The 21,995-nt window shown below is 35.1% G+C and overlaps 2 protein-coding genes across 3 annotated transcripts in view; both read right to left on the bottom strand.

Annotated features, from left to right (window-relative positions):
• Nucleotides 1–21,995, bottom strand: part of bru3 (CUGBP Elav-like family member bruno 3) — an 838,385-nt gene that overhangs the window by 758,697 nt on the left and 57,693 nt on the right. The gene's annotated exons all lie outside the window — the stretch shown is intronic.
• On the bottom strand, nucleotides 1,501–2,337 carry LOC141454454 (uncharacterized). Its single transcript, XM_074128691.1, has one exon. The coding sequence runs from the start codon at nucleotides 2,335–2,337 to the stop codon at nucleotides 1,501–1,503; it is 837 nt and encodes a 278-aa protein (XP_073984792.1).

The raw sequence follows: 21,995 nt of genomic DNA, 5'->3' as shown, positions 1-21,995 counted from the left end.
TCCGCTTCCTGTAAAACTCCTTATTCAGAGTATCTGCCCAAATCTCGGCTCCATATAGTAAGGCCGACTGTGTCGCAGACATCAGTAGTCGACGCTTACTTGGCTTGGGCCCATTCACATTAGTCATCAATCTCCCCAACCGAGTCACCGCTTTAACCGCCTTGTCAGCCGCTCTTCTAATATGCTCTCCAAAGCTCAGCTTACAGTCTATCATCAATCCGAGGTACTTTGCTGCCGGCTTAGACTCAATGATTTCTTCACCGATTCGAAATGGAAGGATCTTATCTATTCTCGATTTGGTCAAAACCACGATTTCAGTCTTGCTTAGGGCAAGGGACAGCCCATGGTCCGTCATCCGGCCATTAACAACCCGCATTATCTGATTTAGCTTGATTTGTGCAAGTTCTACGTCTCTAGCAGCTATGAGTGCTGCTACATCATCCGCGTAGCCAACTAGGGTCGTCTCCTCTGGCATCCTTTCCCGCAACAGACCATCGTAGCAGACATTCCACAGATCAGGGCCTAAAATAGATCCTTGAGCTGCTCCCGCAGTAACAGGCTTCATCAGAGCAACGAACGTCCTTTTAAATAATCACCAATAATACGCAGAAGGTATCTCGGAATATTGAAACTGTTCTCCAGTGCCCCTAGCATATCAATCCACCTAGCAGAGTTAAACGCATTCCTAACATCGAGCGTTACTAAAAGGACTATACGCCGTGAGAAATGATTGTGTTCTTCTGGCACACGCACTGCATCTATTACCTCCCAGAGAGCACCGACTATCGATCGCCCCTTTCTAAACCCATACTGATTCGGAGATAAGTCTCCAGCAGCCTGAATCGCCATTTGCAAACGAACTTTGATAAGCTTCTCAAAGAGTTTCCCGGCATTATCCAACATGCATAAGGGCCTGTAAGAAGACGCCTGTACAGGGTCCCCCTTCCCTTTACTAATCAACGCCAGCCGTGCACGCTTCCAACGAGTGCTGAAAATTCCTCTATCTAAACAGATATTATACATGTCCAGAAGCAATTGAGGGTTATACTGAACAACCATCTTAAGCACTTCTGAAGGTACTCCATCTAGGCCCGGAGCTTTACGGTTTTTCAAACTCTGAGCAGCCTTTCCTAATTCTTCCTCACTGAAGAGTGGTATTTCCTTTATTTCACCAAAGACTCTATCTTCGCGGATCGGGTGCTCGGGGAAAAGTGCACCAACTATCCTCTCCATAGTCGTCACATCTAAACAGCTTGGTCTTTTCATGGCTCCAAGTTTCCCAGTCACAATTTTGTACCCTCGCCCCCACGGGTCCACATCGACCTCATCACATAGCTCCCTCCAGCACCGAACTTTGCTACAACTAATTGCATGTCTAAGTGCCCTTCTCGCAGCCCTATAGTCTGCCGATCTCGCTTCCGCTTGGCTCCTAGTTCTTGCCCGCTGAGCTATCCTTCTTGATCTTAAGCATTTCTTTCGTAGCTCGGCAATTTCCGGTGTTCACCAGTAAACTGGCTGTTTTTGATGTCGGGGTTTCTTACAAGGCATCGAAATCTCACAGGCCTCTTTGATTATCTTCATAGTAGTTGAGACAAACGTCTCAACTACCTCCCGCTCATCCTGAACTTGCGTATCATCCATATTTACTCTTCTGGAGATAGCCTCAGCAAATTTCATCTTTTCCATTCTAGAAACATTCCACCTAAGTGGTTTCGTTTGAGGAATAGCATCAAAATACCGCTTGTCTTCCACCCGAAAGGAGATATATTGGTGGTCACTACCAGTATAATCTTCCATGACATACCAATCTTGGACCTTCGGCGCTATATCCTCTGAAGCAAAGGAGACATCAGGGATGGTCCCCGAGCATCCCGGGCGCCGAAAAGTTGTCGTACTACCAATATTGAGAACAATTAGACTCGTTCTTGCAGCCATTTCCATGATCCTCCTGCCACGAGAATTCGTATCAGGTAAGCCCCACTCCACTGCTCTGGCATTGAAATCTCCAGTTACTATTACAGCACTTTTTGTGAAGAGCGCAACTTCAAGCCCATCTAACTTTTGTTGGAAGTCATGGATACATTCATTTGGCGTGAAATAGCAGCTGAAGTACGTGACTTCCCCACTTTTAACCCAAACATATCCACTCCCTGCTCCATGCACATGCACAGGAACCTTTCCCAAGTCCGGGACCCAAATAGCCGCTCTGCCTAAAAGGTCAGAAAACCACCCTGGCGATTCCTTGTCTTGGTATTGTTCGCTAAGCAACAACAGATCCACCTTCTTTTCGAATACCAGCTGGTACAAGAGCTCATCTGCAATCTTACTTCGATGCATGTTTGCCTGTAAGATGTGAATCATCGCAGTCGCCGCTTTGCTTTCTCCAGAGCTTCCCTGAACACCCTACATCTTCCCGAGCCTGAAGCGTGGGCTAGTGTCTCCTGTTCAGAACTTTTTTCCGCACAAAGAAGGCAGCACTCTTTAGCTGTACATTCTTTCGCCTTATGCCCTGCCCCTCCACATTTATAGCAAAGACCACTTCGATCAGGCCCATCACATGTCCTGGCTACGTGACCGTAATCAAGACATCTAAAGCAACGAGGAACAACAACTCTTTGTCTGATTCTACAGAATACCCACCCAATCTTAATTCTCCCTTGCTTCAGCAATGCTGCAGCTGCCTTCTCCCCCAACTGGACTATCGCTAGTCTTTGTTCTCTTGCATCAGGGGGTGTAATGGTAACTCTCATTTCACCAATCTCCGCAATATCTCTCTTAAGAGCCTGTTCAACATCTTCCTTATCCGTGAGGCAGTCCAGATCTCTGATCTCAACCGAGGTCCTAGGAATTAGGCACCTAACAGATGCCATATCCCCCAAAATCGAAGTAAGTACAGCCCCAAACTGCTCCGGATTTTCTGTCTTTCTTCCTAGCTCTAGTAAAACTTGTCCATCTTTAGTCTGCCTGATTGATTTAATTTCAGCCCCAGCCTCTTCAGGCTGGACCTTTTCCTTTATACTGCGCAGTACTTGGGCGTAGGACATATTTTCCCCCGGTTTGATGCTGAGGGCAGAGTACCGAGCACCAAGTGGTTTTCTCTTCTCTGTATTTTCCCTGCTTGTCGGGGAAGACTTCGGGAGCTTATCCTTCTTCTTTTTCTTTTTTGTTCCAACCCGTTGCCATTCAGTTACTTCTTCTTCCTTATCAATACCAGTCAGCATCTCGTTCTTTGTTTCACTCTCTTTCCTCTTTTCTACAGCCCTGAGCTCTTCTTCTGGCCTCTTTTCTACCTTCCTAACCTGCTCAGGTGCAGTCTTCTGCAGCTGCGGAGGTGAGCTTCCCGGCCTTTTCCTTGTTCTAGATTCTACTGAGAGAACCTCATCCAGCCTTCGCCAGGTTTTCCGCCTGCTTCGAATATCTAGCAGAAAATCCTCTAGCCTTGGGAGACCTTTTTTAATTGTAGCGTTTACATTCGGCTGCCGCTTGACTGCCGCCCGCATACTTGATATTTCTTCTAAGCAGCTCTCGAGCAGAGCGTCTTCTCTTTCCTGCTCCTCTCTAATTTGAGCTCTTAGAGCCTCCATAGACTGCCTCACTCCTGCTCCCACTTCTAAGGTTTTTAACCTTATTTCTTCAGGATTATTCTGCACCTTAATTATGTCAGGATTCAGTGGAGTTATAGGTGGGGTTCTTCTAATCTTAGAGCTAAGATCAAATAATAATAATAATAATAATAATAGTAATAATAATAATAACAATAATAATAATAATAATAACAATAATAATAATAAAAATACATGACAATACTTTTGACAAAACAAAGAATTTTTTTCATTCATTTTATTTGATTCTTACAATCTTTATTTTTAAAAGAATATTTATGTTGGCACTTATATAATATTCAACAATGCAGAATCCTTTAAATCGTAATGTTCGAACAACATTTTGCTTTTTAAATTGTTAAAATATTAACTAAAGTATGTTTAAAAAATGAAAGAAATAATGGTTTTTTTTTAGAAATATAATTTTACTTCATGAGAAACATGGAGTAACAAATTTCGCTTCCATATTTCTTTTTAAAATAGAAATACATATTTATTAAGAATTCTTATTTTGAATTTAAGATTCTTAGAGTGGGTGCTTTTTTTTTTTAAAAAAAAAAGTATAAACCTCAGAATATTTACGCAAATAATATGATTTCTGAAATATTATTTATTAAAAATGAAGTAATGCAAGTTACATTTTGATGTAAGTCACTTTAATAAATTTTTTTTATTTTTTACTTTCATGTAAGCAACTTAAATAATGTATTCAGCATATTTACTGGACTACTATTTCTTTTCTATAGATAAAATAGCGGCCGACAATTGTTTGAAGAAGCGATAAAATTAGCTGCTCACTAAATTCACAATATGTGCGACATTGGTGGTTGTCCAAATCTGTATTTTAGTTCTATTTTGTAGCAAGAGTTCCTTTAAGCTGAAGACATAATAGGAATCGCTTTTGTACAAAGAGCATGTTAAACGATCATCGCTCGTAGCTGAGAAGCCAGTAAGCTTCGTTTGCCTGCATCGCTCTTCGAATCGTTCTTTTACTCTCAAAATCACTGTCTTATCACACTAACACTGCTCCTACTTCTGTTCGGCCCCTCTCTCTTTTTAATAATAAGAGATTTATATTATTATTATTATTAAAATAAGATACCAAACATATGCTATATAAGGTTGTGCGAATTTTTGGATGATTTAAGGCTGCCATTTAATTGGGCTAACTTTTTAAGAGGGCTTTTAATAGAAATAGGAGCAAACGATGTTTGGCAGTTTTGAGGTATTGCAGGATAATTTTGAAAATCTTATGGAAAAATTTAAGAATAATTGCCAAAGTCGGTACATTAACAAGGCTTTAAGAATCCAGATATAATCTGCATTTTCGTAATATTGTATCTGAGCTACACTTAGAAAGTCTTTACGTTAATTTTAAAATGAACTTAAATAAAATATCGGTAATTGCCCAGATTCGCGTGGCGTCTAAAAAATTTCCAGCATTATACGTGAATAAATAAATATAAGTTTAATCCTGATAAAAATTGTATAATTTGTAAATCAGTTGGTGATAATCTTGAGCATTTCTATCTGAATTGCCTCCCGCTGGAATCTACGTGAAAAATGGCTGCCTAAATACTTCACTCACTCTAACAGATTTGAAAATTTTTTAGATGTAAGTTGTAGAGAAAAAATAAATAATATTTTTCTTTATACTATTCAAGCACTCCAGCTAAGGCTAGACTGGTAGGTGAAAATGTATGCTCTTTGTATACTCGTATGTATTCAATGAATTAGAAGTTTACTAAATGTTCTTTGTCAGCAGTGATAATTTCAGGTGTTGAAAATTTCTAGTTTACGTATTTTATCAGAGTAAGCTGTATCTAAGTAGTTGTTCTTTTTACTTTAAATTACGAGGGTCATTCAATAAGTAACGAGACAAATTATTATTGCTCAAAAACGGTTTATTGAATCAGTACAAAACTTTGGTTACTTTTCAACATAGTCCCCAGCAACACTTATACACTTGTCCCATCTTTCTGCTAATTTGTAAATGCCCTTGGCATAAAATTCTTTGGGTTGATCTCGAAGCCACTTTTTTACCTCTTCATTGGATCGAAAATGTATCCCTCATAGACCATCTTTAGGGGGTCCAAACAGATGGAAGTCTGATGGGGCGAGGTCGGGGCTGTAGGGGGGATGTAGAAGGATCTCCCATCCCAGTTTCTGAAGTTTTTTTTTCAGCTGTGCCGTATGTGGATGGGCGTTGTCATGAAGCAAAATCACGCCTTCAGTCAAGAGCCCACGGCGTTTCGTTCGAATTGCAGGTCTTATCTTGTTTTCCAGCATGTCACTGTAGTACTGGCTGTTGATTGTTCTTTGGTCTTCAAGAAAATCACAATAAATTGGCCCCTGAAAATCCCAGAATACTGTAAGCATGACTTTACCGGCAGATGGCTGGGTCCTGAATTTTTTCCGAATGGGAGAAGTCGTATGCTTCCACTCAAGGCTCTGTCGTTTTGACTCTGGCTCATAGTGGTGGATCCATGTTTCATCACACGTTACAATTCTTTTGAAAAAAACCTTCTCCTTCAGTCGAATATCGATTTTTCAACTGTTGACTGATTTGAAGCCGGGTTTCTTTGTGAGCGTCCGTGAGTTGTCTGGGCACCCATCTCGCACAGGTTTTCTTGTACTGCAGCTTGTTGTGAATAATGTTATGGACAGTTCCAACACTCGCGTTTACTTTTTCACTTATCAGTTCAATGGTGATACGCCTATTGTCCCGAATTAACGCGTCAATCCGAGATTCGAGAGAGGAAGTCCCAATTTCGATCGGTCGTCCACTGCGTTGCTCGTCAGAAACTTTTGTACGGCCACTTTGAAACTGTTCTACCCATTTGTAAACGTTCAAACGATTCAAACAATTGTTTCCGTACACTTTTAACATTCTTTTGTGGATTTTACTTCCTTTCTCACCTTCTGCGACTAAAAATCTTATCACGGCACGTTGTTCTTCCACGGTGCAATTCTCGAGCGGACTCGCCATCGTTAACTGAGTAAATTTGAGGTTATGTTTCAGTTCTTTATATATCATTATTCTATATTTTTATTATATTCGAGTAATTCTTTAAGCAAATAAAATATATTATTATTATTAAAAGAAATATGGCCTTTCTGTTTATTTAAATAAAGGGAAATGCTTCATTGATTTTTTAATGAATGATTCTTCCTAAATAGGCTTACGTTTCATTGTTTGTAAGATGAAACAAAAAGATATAATATATAAGGAACAAAAAGATGCGGAATATTAGGAACAATAGGATATAATTAAAAATACAATTCTTTAAGAATGAATTTCTTTCATTTTCAAAATTGCGATACAACGTTTAATCCTGGTTAGTCTTTCATAAGCGATTACTGAACACTATTCTAAAATGGGACTTTAGAGTTAAGGCTACCGATCTACTTTCTCATAAGTTGAATTAAAATATTTTTTATAGGAAAATGTATCCAGTAAAATTTTCAAACCATTATTTGTACAAAATTTTTGAAAAAAAATTCGGATAATCTTGAAAATACTATTAAGTGATCATTTCGTTTAAAAAAATTTGATCCAAATTATAATCAGATCCTCTGAGTGTACCAATTTTAAAAATATAGTTTCATCTTTCAGATGAATTTTGTTTTTTGGAGATTTGTAAACACAAAGAGCATTCTCTAGTAAAATTACGAGTACATCGCACTGAACGATATTCAAAACGCATTTGCAGTAAAAACTGTATTTCAAAATTTCGCCAAGATAGAAATCTGTCCTTACCTAGAGAATTGAAAAATAAAATAAAACTTAATAAATACTGATATAAAATATCAAGTAAAATATTTTGTATAAAAATAATACACCTTTACAAAACCATAAGCTATAATAAACTGCTTTAAATCTATTATAATTTCACATTAGCAGAAACGGGTTGGAAATGCTTAGTTACAATGGCTCTCTGATAATTCTACTCTTTGTAGGCTCTGTTATAGTTCGCTAACTAATAGTATGAGGTATGTCCTAAGACATGATATTAATTACTAAGATAATAGGCTTAGCAAGACAATAGGTTCGGTATAATAATATATTTTGGGGATTCTGCATTACACTATTACAATAATAATCTCTGACTGACATCTGCCTGTTAAATTATGGGCACAATAATAATAATATTAATAATAATAATAATAATAATTACAGCAATAATAATAATCATTATTATTGTTGTCATAATTGTCTACTTGACGATGAAAGCGACGCATAGCCCATGGATGACACTCCAGAATTGTTGCGAATAAAGCGTATGAGATGTAAATGAGATGCCCAAAAAATAAAAGTTAAAAATTTGGTCAGCAGTGCTTTGTAATATCTTTAATTTGAACCATCGTAGCACGCCTGTTTATTGTCACCTTAAATATTAATAATACTTACTTAGTGCTAAATTAAAACTGTCCGGTAAGACAGTTGTATAAGGGTTGAACGGCAAAAAAGTACAAGAAAATACGGAACGTTGAAAATCCCCCAAATTTGATAATTTTTTTTTCTATTTTTCTATTAAAGATAAAATTTCCCAAAATCCTCCTTTATAACTGTGATTGTTCTCGCAACAACCCAGATCTAATAGATTTTGAGAAAAAAAGTTGCTGAAAATAAGTAAAAACGGCATTTTCAGAAAATGTTCTTGTTCTTGTTTTTGTTCTTCTACTTGTTTCTACAGAAGGATTTCAAAACCGTTATATCTCTCTTTGTAATGTTCAGATTTTAGTGAATTCTTTACCGAATTGTAGAGAAAAGTTAGCTATATATAAATAGCAATGTTTTAGTAATAATAGTTATTGAGAGGGAAGGGATTAGCTATGTGGTTAGCGTACTCGATTCCCACGCGGAGGTCCCGGGTTCGAATCCAGCTGCTAACCCTTAGATTTTCTCTTCCTAGGAGCTTCTTACAGCTCACTGTCCGATGATGGACAGTGTTATCTGTAACGAGAGAACACTGTCCGGAGGCCGGCAGTGCACTTAAAAAAGCTCCAAGCGCTAATAACCTCAGCTGTTATTGCGCTAAAAAAAAAAAAAAAAAAAATAGTTATTGAGATATACAAGGTAAAATTGTGGAGGTTTTGCAAATGGTTCAAATTTCAAATCTCTATATCTCTCCTCGTAATATTCCAATTCCAATGAATTCTTTACCGAATTGTAGAGAAACGTTAGCTATATAGCTGGCATAAATAGCAATGTGTTGGTGATAATAGTTAATGAGATATAGAAGGTTAAATTTTGGAGATTTTTCAAATGGTTCAAATTTCAAACCTCTATATCTCTCCTCGTAATATTCTAATTCCAATGAATTCGTTATCGAATTGTAGAGAAAAGATAGCTCTGTAGCTGGTATAAATAGCAATGTTTTGGTGATAATAGTTAATGAGATATAGAAGGTTAAATTTTGGAGATTTTTCAAATGGTTCAAATTTCAAACCTCTATATCTCTCCTCGTAATATTCTAATTCCAATGAATTCGTTATCGAATTGTAGAGAAAAGATAGCTCTGTAGCTGGTATAAATAGCAATGTTTTAGTGATAATAGTTACTGAAATATAGAAGGTTAAATTTTGGAGGTTTTGTAAATGGTTCAAATTTCAAACCTCTATATCTCTCCTCGTAATATTCCAATTCCAATGAATTCTTTATCGAATTGTAGAGAAAAGATAGCTATGTAGCTGGTATAAATAGCAATGTTTTAGTGATAATAGTTACTGAGATATAGAAGGTTAAATTTTGGAGATTTTTCAAATGGTTCAAATTTCAAACCTCTATATCTCTCCTCGTAATATTCCAATTCCAATGAATTCTTTATCGAATTGTAGAGGAAAGTTGTGCTTAGTATAGAAATAAATGTGCAAGAAGTTCGCCTGGTCATTTTTTTACAACCTAAAACTACTACAGATAGTTGTGGGTTTCTCTAGGTGGCTTTTACTGGAAATTGATCCTCTTTGACAATGAGGAACCTGTTAGGAAAACTTTTGAAGTCACTGGTGTTGGTGTAGTGGTCACAAACGTGGATTTGTAAGTGGGAGATGCAAAGATTAGAAATCTGCATAATAGCTATGTGCATTTTGTCTACTCCAAGAAATAAAAGAAGATAAATTGACTAAAATTTCGTGAAAAGATCTTTAAACAATCAATACTAAAGCTGTAGAAGCACTATTTTACCTAAAATTAAACTAGAAAAATGGCAGCTGGATATAGTTTATTTTCAGATAGAAGTTTGAGTGCGAATGCAATAACCAAGGTGAACAATCTATAGCAAGTATGGCGTAGAGTTGGCTAGATGGTTGTCTGGTGCAAGGAGCTCTTTTACCACTAGATTGGGTCCAACAGCGACCACCTGGTGCGTCCAATACCCCTTTGCTTTCCCTATTACAGCAGTCTTTCGCTTATTTTACAACACAATACAAACCTAGTAACGAATAAAAGAAATTTAGCAAAATATATAAACGAGGTTCGCAAACAAGAAGAATAGATCAATCCAACTTATTCCTTTAGATAAAAACCTAATTGTGAACACATACGAGTGTCTTTTATTGCAATCGTTAAAATCTTAAATAATTCAAAATTTTCTTCAAACTAAACGAAGGATTAAAGAATACACAAGTCAGAAGGGTGGGAATGGTGCTAAAGGCATCTTAACCCTTAACTGGTATCCTCCAAATCTCAATTTCAACTGGTATCGTCGGGTCAGCTTTAAATGCACATTACTTTTAAAAGGTCATTGATGAAAGGATGAAAAAAATAATTACCATTTCAGTCGAGTAAAATTTATTTTGCCGAGCTTTCGACCTAGGGACTAGGTCATCTTCAGGGCTAGTTTAGAAAGTAATATTTTTACATTCCAAGGATGGTGTGTCTTCTGTCTTGTCTGTTCATGAACATCCTAATGAAACTATGATTCAGTCACCAAAAAGAATGAACAACAGTCATTGATATAATTATAGTTGATTTAGTTTTTGTTACAAAATTTATTTAGCAAACGAAAATGATGAATATTTTGTTAAATTCGTTTCATAAGATTAAGAAAAACAAAAAAACGTTAAAAAATGCAAAAGTTTCAAGAAAACTCCTAAAGAAAAAAAAAATTGTTTTCCCATAATTATGCAAGTACCGAATTATCATGATGCGAGTATAACCTACTAGTTTTGTTTTGGTACAAAACACCACCGTTTTCTTGCCAGTAAAAACAAACAATGAAGTTCCGACGGTAGTTTTCTTTATTTGGAATTATATAAGAGGGGTTTTCTTTTTTATTTTTTTCGTAATGTCCCCGAGAGTAAGACAAATTTAGCTTTCCTAGTTCATGGACCAGCTTAACTGAACAGAACCAATTATCAGCAATAATATTAAATATTATGTAATATTTACTATATAATACCTAATATTATAAAATAATATTAAAAAATAGAACAGAAAACAAACACCAAAACTTAAAAATAATAAAATATTAAGAAAAACCGACTATTTGACCCGACGATACCAGTTGAGGGTTAAAAAGTGCAAGTTTTAGAAAACAAAAAAAATCAACTTTGAAAATTGTACTCTACTTTAGCTAAAAATTAGTCTTATACAATTTTCATTTGATAAGTGTAATTTAGAGTATATTGGTTTCATTAAATTACAAGAGATAGAAGGGTTAAGGTACAAAGTTGGGAAATTACGTCATTGAATACCTTTAATGGAGTCATGTGGCTAGCATGGCCCTTTTCCGCGGCAATTGCTGTAGCTCCTGTTACAAATTTGTAAACTTAGAAGGTTTAAAAGGTTTTACTAGCTTGGACATACGCACAGTACGCTAGTGAGAGCGGAAGGAAATTGTTTGGCTATAGTAGCAACGGTTGGGAAATAATTTCCCAAATTAACCAAATCTCTTCGTAAGAGAGTCGTTCCCTTTTGCCATCAGAATCACACAAGTGAAAGTAACCAGTACTAGGGTCTTGCCAGTAATGTTTCTCTCTGCCTTGCTACGCCAACCAATGTTGGTTGTTTAATACTGGGGAGATATTGAAGCTGTTGGTTAGACATCAATTGGGTAGCATGGACTAAAGTTTTGGTGTCAAGGCTGGGAGAGAATTGGTCCAAAAGCTTGGGTGTGTATTTGTGCGTGTGTATAGAACGTGCATGGGCAGATGGTGAAGTGGTAGAGGAAACTGCAACAACATACTGTCTCACTCTAATAGTACAGAATGAAGCTGCTGGCTCTATCTTCCGACAGGGACGGCAAATAGACTCTAAACAGTGAACCCTGTGGGCTTACTAGGGATCTGACCAAAGTGGAGGCTGTGCGCTACCATATTGGACGCTTTACTATAGGACTAACCTCCCTCAAACACTGCCACTGCCAACTACAATACACTAGCTCCACAAATTCAACTCAAGCCACACCAAGTTTACAAACACATTTCTATGTTTCAATTCTGCGCAAATTAAAAGTAAAAAACAAATAAATTCTTTTTTTTTGTGTCTTGTTGTTGCGTTTATTTATGCTACAATCAGCGCTTTAGCGCTATAAGTAACAGTGATAACCGAGTAACAAATGATAAGGTAACGAGTGCAGAAGTTACCCAGTGGTAACTCCAAAACATTGGACTACTCTTCACTGGAGAGGAGATCACGAGGCCCACTGTCTTTTAAGACGTCTTACCGGGTTGTCAGGAAGAGTACTAGAAGAAAGATTTTGAGCAAGAAGATTTATATGAGATTGCAGGCTGAAGTGGAGTTTTCTGTATCGTGTTTTAGCAACTTGTGTAGTAAAAGGAATGTTAAGGTCAGTGTGTACATAGTCCAGGTTGGAGACATAAAATGGAGCGTGTACAATTTAGTTCGAAGTATTTTAGATTGAAGATATTGAATTCTTTGGAGATTTAAGCGTTTGGTTGGAACCCTACAGCTCTATTCCATACGCCCAGATGGGTTTCAAAATAAAAGTATAAATCAGTCTTTTGTTGTCCAGAGAGAGTTTTGATCTATCGTCTAAGAGTCTTTTAAGTAGTCGACAGCGTCTGTTTAGTTCTGTTCTTTTAAGTCTAGTGTGGGGGGTTAAATTATATTAAATTTAACAACTATACATAGGCCTACTTGTTCCTTTCTGGATTTACGGACTTGAACTGTATGAATATACAGCGTGTACTCGGAGAAGAGGTCGAAACTTCGGGAGGTGATTCAGCAGCTCAAATGCAACAAAAAATATTCTATTCACTTTGGCCTGAATCTCAATGTGTCCAACCAAGATATTTGCATTTTTAACTTTTCCACCATAAAAATGGTCGTAACATTTCTATCCTTTATCCTACAACAAATTTGTTTATGCCAAACGAAAGAGCATTAAATTTCCTAAAAATCTGCTTAACCCAGAGCCACAAAACGTTTGTTATAAACAAAGAAATTTTTACTCTAATAACTAAAATGAGACATTTTGATGTCTTTTTCCAACTAATCCTTTTTTGACCTAGTTGCAAGAATGGTCAAATCTTTCTACCATCATCAACGGGTAGAAATTTTGCTTTGGCCAGCTCGTTCTTCCAAGAACATGATTTGTGTGTGATGGGTTCAATAGATCCAAAGGGGCCGTAATGGAGTAGGCCTTGAGGCCGCCCTAGTCTAATCTAATCTAATGTGATGGGTTTGAAGCTTAAAGCGTTCCCTTTGTTCAACTAACAACTTGAGAGGAGTCTTCGTCACCTTCACTATGTCTGGGAACCGGAAATTGCAGTAAGAAAAAGTAGTATGGGCAGGAAGTAAAAGATTTTTTGTTGTTTATAAAGAATTATAAAAAAACAGATAATATTAAACTTACTGATACGGTTCTAAAGATGTGCACACAAATATTTGTATATATATATATATATATATATATATATATATATATATATAAAAGAAGAAGAGAACCAGAAGGAGATTGGGGTCTGTTGAGAGAATGGCAAGAATAGTAGATAAGATTGGCGAATGTTTGGCCAATAGAGTGGGAAGTCAGTGGGCGATAGATTCCTTTCGCCTTTTATTAACAACCTCCCTAGCCTTCTTGCAGCTCCTGCAGCAGCGGCTCTGTAACACTGGGCGACCGGGCACACAACGAAAGAAGCTTCAGCGACGACCTCCTTCATAATATTATCTTTCAATGAAAATTCCAATGATGGTAGAATGAGAGACAGAGATGGCAGAGCAAGTAAGGGAAATCTTTGTAAATATTGTCAAGATTATGGTGCCCTTAAAGATTATTGGATGGAATATACGAGCAGAATAGAGGGAAGATACGATGAGAGGCAAGTTAAACACTGGCTTATAATAGCCTCTAGTCCGGATATATGTATACTCTTCAAAAGCTTTATATCTGAGTGGAAAAAAATAAAATGAAAAAGACCGATTATGAAGTTAATACGTAAAGAATATTCAACATTTACTTTAGCTTCTGTTTTCTTTTTCAGTCAATTTAGGCGCATGATTGTTCTTTTATGCTTTAGAGCACTTCGAATTTCCTTTTGTTATTATTATTATTTCAATTCCTTTACGAGTAAATTCTTTTATAATTTAAATATTGTTTTTACGAACGATTATTAAAAGTAACACCATTTACAAGAAACAAAATCTCTCTATTCATTTATATTCACAAAGTAACATTGGTGATTTTTTCTTCTTTGATTTTTTGGTTTTTAGTTTTTTAGACTTCTCGACCACTGCTGCAATTCAGTTGAATTAGAAATGAGAAACCAACTAACTGTAGTCCAAGGTATTGTACTGCAGCTGCGCAAAGAAGTGTTTAGCGATAAAGATACAAAAAGGCTGGTGTTAACTTTAATTTTAAAAATTATTTACTGCTTAACCTTCCAGCGGGCGCGCCCAAAAAGTTACAAAAAAGGGCGCGCGTATCTTACAGATAAACTTTGGTATTTTTAATTTTTTCTATCAATAGAAGGAATGAAATTAATTAAATAACATCTGTAATTATTAATAATGAAATAACAAATAAAAAATGCTCAGAAAACGACAGTACTTTTTATTTTTTACAAGCCAATAAGTGTAATAATTACAATCAACATGTTCAGCCACTAGACTGTCTGAAAGCTTTCGCAGATATTTCCTCCTCGTATCTGAGATATACAATGTCTTTTTCTGTCAGTAGAAAACAATATTCTTATAAACAATATTGAAAACAGTTCAATTTGATGGACATCTATAAAAGAAAAAATATAAATAATTGATAAGTCAGGAAACTTACTCGAATGGTCGCGAGTATATGTCAGGCACGGATCGGCAATTGCAAAGAAATGTACTACCCCAAACAAGATGAGATTAGCACTGAAGGAAACTAGGCATGAGGGTGTAGCATTGCTTAAAGGACAGCATCCTCCGCCGCTCCATCACTAATTGACTGAATAAAATTACGAAAGAGTAAATAAATTCGGAATGTGTGTGTTTGATCAAAAAATAAATAATACATTTTAATTGTATTTGATTTTTTGTTTTTGTTTTTTGGGGGAGGAGGTTAATACATAAATATTTTGTGAAAATAATGAGTCAGTTTCATTCTTTTATGGCTCTTGGGCCAAGAAATTTACAAGATGTGCAAAATAGCACAATAACGTCATATTATCAAACCAAATAAGAGAACTATAGTTATCTTGATTTTCTAAGGTAATTTCTTAGCCTTTCAAAATAGCTTGTTAACAATCAGTTTAACAAGGAAAGCTTATTTTCAAGAAGTATCACATTTTATGGAAACTCATAATAGATTAAATTTTCTAAGGAAAATTGGACACTTATTTATTATATGGAAAACTAGAATTATGCAGAAAATAATTTGAAAATAATCAAGCTAAAATAAATTATTATATAATACTATGTTAATGATAATATGGTTAATCAAAATCTGATAAAGATTACTGTATGAAAATTGACGTTGTATATTGTGGCGTTTAGTTAGCTATAGACATACATATCGCCTGATAGAACATGCGCAACCGACAATACCAAAAGGGATACGTGCTGTCCAGTTGGCCAACCTGCACATCATACATCTTGTTCATTTAGCTTTACTTGTTCTTGGCCAGTAACTAATCATCCAGGGCATTCATAGTACTTGCTCTTTGACACTAAGGTCGGTCTCCTATATACATGTATACGCGTATGTGTGTAGGGAAGCAACACCCTTAGCTCCTAGCCCTAGCTACTGAATCCATAACTGAATGGTGTTGGCTAAATGATAACAATACTAGGTTTGATAGAACGCCAGCAGAGTGATAATAATCTCGACGAATAGGTTTAGATTAGGCAAACTAGGGCACGGACTATCCAGTAGGCGAGACCTGGGACATCGTACAATATCTCTACGTAGTTTTCAAGGACAGATCGTTGATTGCAAGTATACCAGAGTAGCATTCTAATTGAACAATACTGTGTATTGATAATTATTGAACAATGATCGACGAATTCACAATTAATTTGATATCACGTAATTTGGCTTTGTACGTATATTAAATAAAAAATAGAATTTACACTCTTTTTTATCTATTTTGCAACTGTAATTAGTCGATACAATAGGCAAACGAGAGGAGGGTAAGGAAATCGTGCAAATACATATACAGGGTGATCCATTTAAAACGCACCAATCGCTTATAACTTTTTAGGAAAGCGGAATTCCGAAAAAAAAACCCGAAGTAAACTATATGTTTTTTTGGGTCTAGTTTTCAAATTTTTCACCCCCCCCCCCCAATTCTGTATCTTCATTTTTGGGCGGAGTTACGGCCAAAAACCTGATTGGGATTTCATAAGGACCACTGGTTTTGACGATGATTATGGAAACTACATAAAAAACTGTGAAAAATGACGTTAATCCCGTTTCGATATCCCTAATATTAGTTGAGATATTTAAGATCAAAAAGTTACAATTTTATCTATTCGTGAACGGTTTTCAATATTAATTTTCCACCAGAAATACACGTTTTGGGAGGTCCTCTGACTGTAAAAATGTTATTGGTAACGCAAAGTAAAAAAAATAATAATAATTGAAGATTATTACTATATACTACAAAACTGTATATAGTTTGATAAAAGTAGAGAATAAAAGTAATTAAAAAAAAAAACAAATGAACTGAAAACAAATTATAAACGTTCTAAAGATATACGTGAATAGCTTTAATTATTTAACAACAAATCTTAAAATGCTCATTAAAAAAGAGGATTGCATGTGATCTAGAATCACAATTGGTCTTTATAGATTCACTAGAAGCTTTAGAAATAGAAAACTTTGCAGGAGGCTCTTCAGTAAACGGGAATTAGAGCATATCTTATAACAGGCTCTACAAGAACTGAACAGAAACTGTAAGGATAGATGGACTCATTACCGAAAGCTTCCATGTCAACAAAGGATCAAAGTAGGATTTCACTTCAATAACTTGTGATGGCGAACCTATGAAACGCTGGTCAAAGGTGACGAACTCATTTTGGGTGACGCGCATCGACAGAGGCAAAAATTTACTATATAATTTTAAATAATACTTGAGCGATTTGTGGAGTACTTTGAAGAAATTACAGTCTTTATAGAGAATAAGGATCTGGCAAACTTTTTTTCAAATCAATGATCATCAAGTGGGGGTCATTTAATAAATCTTTTTTTTTTTTTTTGTATTATGGTTTGCAAATATATAAAAAAAAAATTATGAATATTTTTATATCTGTCACAGCACCAGAGTTAAGTTTTTTACAAGATTTTTGAAACAAATTTACGCCATCACTGAACTTAATGTTTATATAGAGCAAGTCCATAAAGTTTGGAAAAAAAGCAATGATCCTATTCTTGGAAATAATTTAAATTCTTTTTACTTTTTAACAAATTTGGAAGATAGAGACTTGATGAGCAAACATTTATTTCATCTCTTAGCCTTCCTTACCTTCTCATCAATCTAAGGAATAGCGTTTGGATTCAACAGTTGCTCTATTTTCTATCAGTTGTCAGAAAAATAACACATAATTTTTAGTATTCTTAAAAGTATCGATAATTTTCAAGTATTTGTAAAGAGATAACATCTTTAAAAGCTGGTAATGCACTAAAGAGTAAAGTAATCGCATAATTGCAAATATTTTTTCTAATAGAATAAATAGTTATTTATTTAACAAGTGTGGAAAGTAGTACTTTTCCTCACGCGAGGCAGGGTTTGCACGCACGAGCGAGCGAAGCGATGCGAGTGCAAGTGCAAATTGCCGAGTGTGAGGAAAATACTTTACACTAGAGTTAAATATTATATTTTTTCTGCAACCATTTATTAACTAATAAAATTAAAAATTTCATTTTTCTGCAACCAAGTAGGGAAGTTCTCATTACGCAATTAAAATCAGCTGTGTAATGCCCAACTTCCCACACTAGTGGGGGGAAATTCCCATTAGTGTCACTTTCCGCACAAGTGAGTGGAAAAACTTTATTGTGCTTCCTTGATATGAGAAGTTTTGTTATTAACATAAATATTTTCTGTAAAACTCTAATAAGCTTATTTAAATTTATTTTATTTAAATAATTAAAAAACGAATATTAAAAAATAAAATAAAAATTGAAAGGAATATAGAAATAAAAATAATACTTTAATAAATAATTAGTTATTTATTTAACAAGTGTGGAAAGTAGTACTTTTCCTCACGCGAGGCAGGGTTTGCACGCACGAGCGAGCGAAGCGAGGCGAGTGCAAGTGCAAATTGCCGAGTGTGAGGAAAATACTTTACATTCGAGTTAAATATTATATTTTTTCTGCAACCATTAGATTTATTAACTAAAAAAATTAAAAATTCCATTTTTACAGTCAACAAAAAGTAATTTATTATAAACATTTATTGTTATATTACAATTATTTACATTACTTACGTATTCACATTACTTATTACATTTTCTGGAGGAGTGTTTTCTAAACAGGAATCGCAAGAATCCATTTTAAATTTCTATAAGGTAACACTATAACCTTTTTAACTGTTATAATTAAAAATATCTAATTATTTATTAAAGTATTATTTTTATTTCTATATTCCTTTCAATTTTTATTTTATTTTTTAATATTCGTTTTTTAATTATTTAAATAAAATAAATTTAAATAAGCTTATTAGAGTTTTACAGAAAATATTTATGTTAATAACAAAACTTCTTATATCAAGGAAGCACAATAAAGTTTTTCCACACACTAGTGCGGAAAGTGACACTAATGGGAATTTCCCCCCACTAGTGTGGGAAGTTGGGCATTACACAGCTGATTTTAATTGAGTAATGAGAACTTCCCTACATGGTTGCAGAAAAAAGTAATTTTTATATTTTTTTACTTTGAACACCCAGCCAACCACATCAATTAATATATTTAGGTTTTTATAACTTTTTATAAAGTTATACTCAATTTCTAAATTCCCATTTCAAAATCTTAGCAATTTCTCTGATTCTTTTGCCATTACAAATGCGCATTAAAAATAGACTTTTTTAAAAAAAAACAAAATGGATGAAATTTTTGTAAATATTTTAGCTTTAAAAACATTTATAACCAATTTTAAACAGTCACTATAGTTCCCTAATTAATTGAGTGCTAGTGATGTTTCGAAATAACTAAAATTACAATAAACATCGCTCACACACATGTATAAACGAAGTTAATAAAGTTTTAACGAATGGTTTGCAATTGAATGACATTTATACATTCGTTGATGTATTCATGTGCACTTTTGCAGCTAAAACTGCACAGACCAAACTCTGTCACTGTGTGTCTCTATTTCAACACATAAGCACGCTCACACTGCCGTCTCTCCCAGCGTGCCTATTTTAATGGCAGCTAATGAACAGAACGTATCCATATCTGCCTAGATGCCCTAGCTATACGCCATAACAGTTCTCACAACAATGCCACAGAAAAGTTTTATCATTACAGCAGTTTGATGAATGAATCTGGGGAGCACCGAGCGGTTTTCGTTAATTAAGTTTTGTTACTAGGATGGATAATTGATTTTTTGTTTGCCCTATTTGTTTTTATTTATTGCCCCTAGCTCCTATTTTTGTAAACCTGTTACAAATTCTCTGACAAATTTTGTCCAATATGTACCTTCTAGACTAAAGAGCTGTCCAAGCAATGCAAACATGAGAGCTGAAGAAAGTAGAGCAGAAAAAAATGAAGAAACACAATCTACAGGTAGAAAGACAAGCAAGTCTAGAGGAGCGTTCATCAGACGGAAAATAACTCAGGTGCCACGGTAGTCGAGCGGTTAGAAGCGAGACCTGCAAAGCTAATACGAGTATGTATTGTGTGATACTGGGTTCGATCCCCGGTCTAGGCCTTGGATTTTATTTAATGTTTAATATGAGAAGTATATAAGTAAATTATGTTTTGTAATCGCTTACGTCCACCTAATTTGGTAGTTGGACGTAAAGTCCTCCTTATAAAAGAGGCATTACTATATTTTACAAGTCATGTTTGCAGAAGACTTTTTATGAAAAATAAGAGTAATGCTTACAAGAAATTAAAATGTTTCAATGTTAGTAGAATTCCATGCCCACTATTTAATGTCAGGAATCAAATCAGTTCTAATTTATTGATATACAGGGTGGTCATTTTAAGACGACTCAAATGCATTTCATGCTTAAACGGTTGATCTGAGCGAAAAATGGTAGAGGAAAAATTTGTTGCCAGTCACCTCTAGTTTCAGAATATGTGACTTGATTTTAGATTCCTGCCCGCATACGAGGCAGACGCCCGTCCAAATGTAAGGGTTCGCAGTTGACCCCCCATTTTCATATCACATTTTTAAAGAGTATAAAAAGTTATGAAAGAAACCGGAAACCGCAATTCGATATCGATATTCGATTAAAGATGCTAGGCTATTTTAAAATCTGATATTTATTAATCATATTTAAATTTTTTAACTTGTTATCAAAGAGAAAGAAGAGCACGCGATAGGTCATTTTTATGTATTTTTTCATCTCCTTTCTACTAAAAATATTGCCAAGGCAGTAAAGCTATTCTTTTTCGTAATATCGGGAAATAAGTAGTTTTTTAAGTGATTTTTCTAAGAAAAATAAAATATTAAGAGCTTTAGATGTTCTCAAGCATACACAAAACGGCTAAAAATTAATTTTACATCTGTTACAAACAAGAAGGTTTAATAATTATTTGGTAATTTTGGGAGAGTTGCGTTTAATTACCAAAAAAATTGGAAACCTCCTGCCACAAATTTTAAGTGATGTTTCATTTAAAAGATCAAACTTATTCTTTAATTTATCAAATAATGCACTTTACGCAGCTTGTGCAGCATGTACTGGTGCCTTCGAAGGTGCCTCCTCAAATACAGAGAGCAGTTGATAACTTCCTGGCTAACCTGGCTTGCGAGCCAGACGAGTAAGTGCTGGTAAAATTTCCTGGCCACCCCGTTAGATAAAGACAACAGTTGCACTGTTCGAAAGAATATAAACAAGGATAATATAAACAAGAAACAACAAAATGGAAATATATTAATAATTATTAATAAATGAGGAACGGGTGAGATGGTCTAGTGGATATGATTGTGGCTTTGAAAGCAAAAGATCACCGGATCGAATCCAGTGCATGGCTACTTTTCATTTGTGAGAAAAAATAGTTAACAGTAAGCTGTTAAGCCCCGTCTGATAAATAGGCGATTTACTTTATTACTATTTATTAATTAATGATGCGTCGCTCTGATTTTATCGACGCGGAAATTAAATTAATATCGCAATCATAGCCATGATTTTAATAAAAATATTAAGTATATCAAATAAAACCTATTTAATTTATTATTGGAATTATTAAGTAGAGTGGAAACAAATTATTAACACTCATTTGAATTCAGTTATAATAATTCAGTAGACCTGCTAGAGATAGATGGTAAAATAGAAAATCTTAACGAATTAAAATGACGGCTAAGGTGGAAAGGTTGATAAAATATTTGAATTATTTCTAAACTGTGGTGAAGAATAGTGGAGGAAAGGTGAAGACACTCTGTACGCCAACTAGAGGAGGCCTACTTCATGTCAGCGCCTCTCTAAATGCTAATCTATGTCTAAACTGAATGACGTAGCTAGTAGACGTGGAGGTGCGGAAGTAAATATTTGAAAATGAAGGAAATTTACGGTAGAACGTGAGGCGGTGGAAATACTAAGCGCCAAGGCAATATAACCTTCTCCTAACCTTTCAAGCACACTTCACCACTGCAAGATATTATTCAAGGTTTTCACACTTAGATCTGATTTCTATCTCACCAATACTCCACAATGTATGTATTTAAAACGCTTGGTTTGAGTTAGTATGTGTGTGTGTGTTTTATATTTGTTTAAGAAGCATTAATATTTACTTATAAGCGGTGGCGTAGTTTCCAATTAGGCTGGCTCCAAAGATGAGCTA

Source organism: Rhodnius prolixus, unplaced genomic scaffold (assembly GCF_049639745.1).
Source record: "Rhodnius prolixus isolate KJV_2025 unplaced genomic scaffold, Rpr scaffold_9, whole genome shotgun sequence".
Classification (NCBI taxonomy): domain Eukaryota; kingdom Metazoa; phylum Arthropoda; class Insecta; order Hemiptera; family Reduviidae; genus Rhodnius; species Rhodnius prolixus.
Note: the sequence above shows the minus strand (reverse complement) of the source record. Positions and strands in the feature narration are given on the sequence as shown.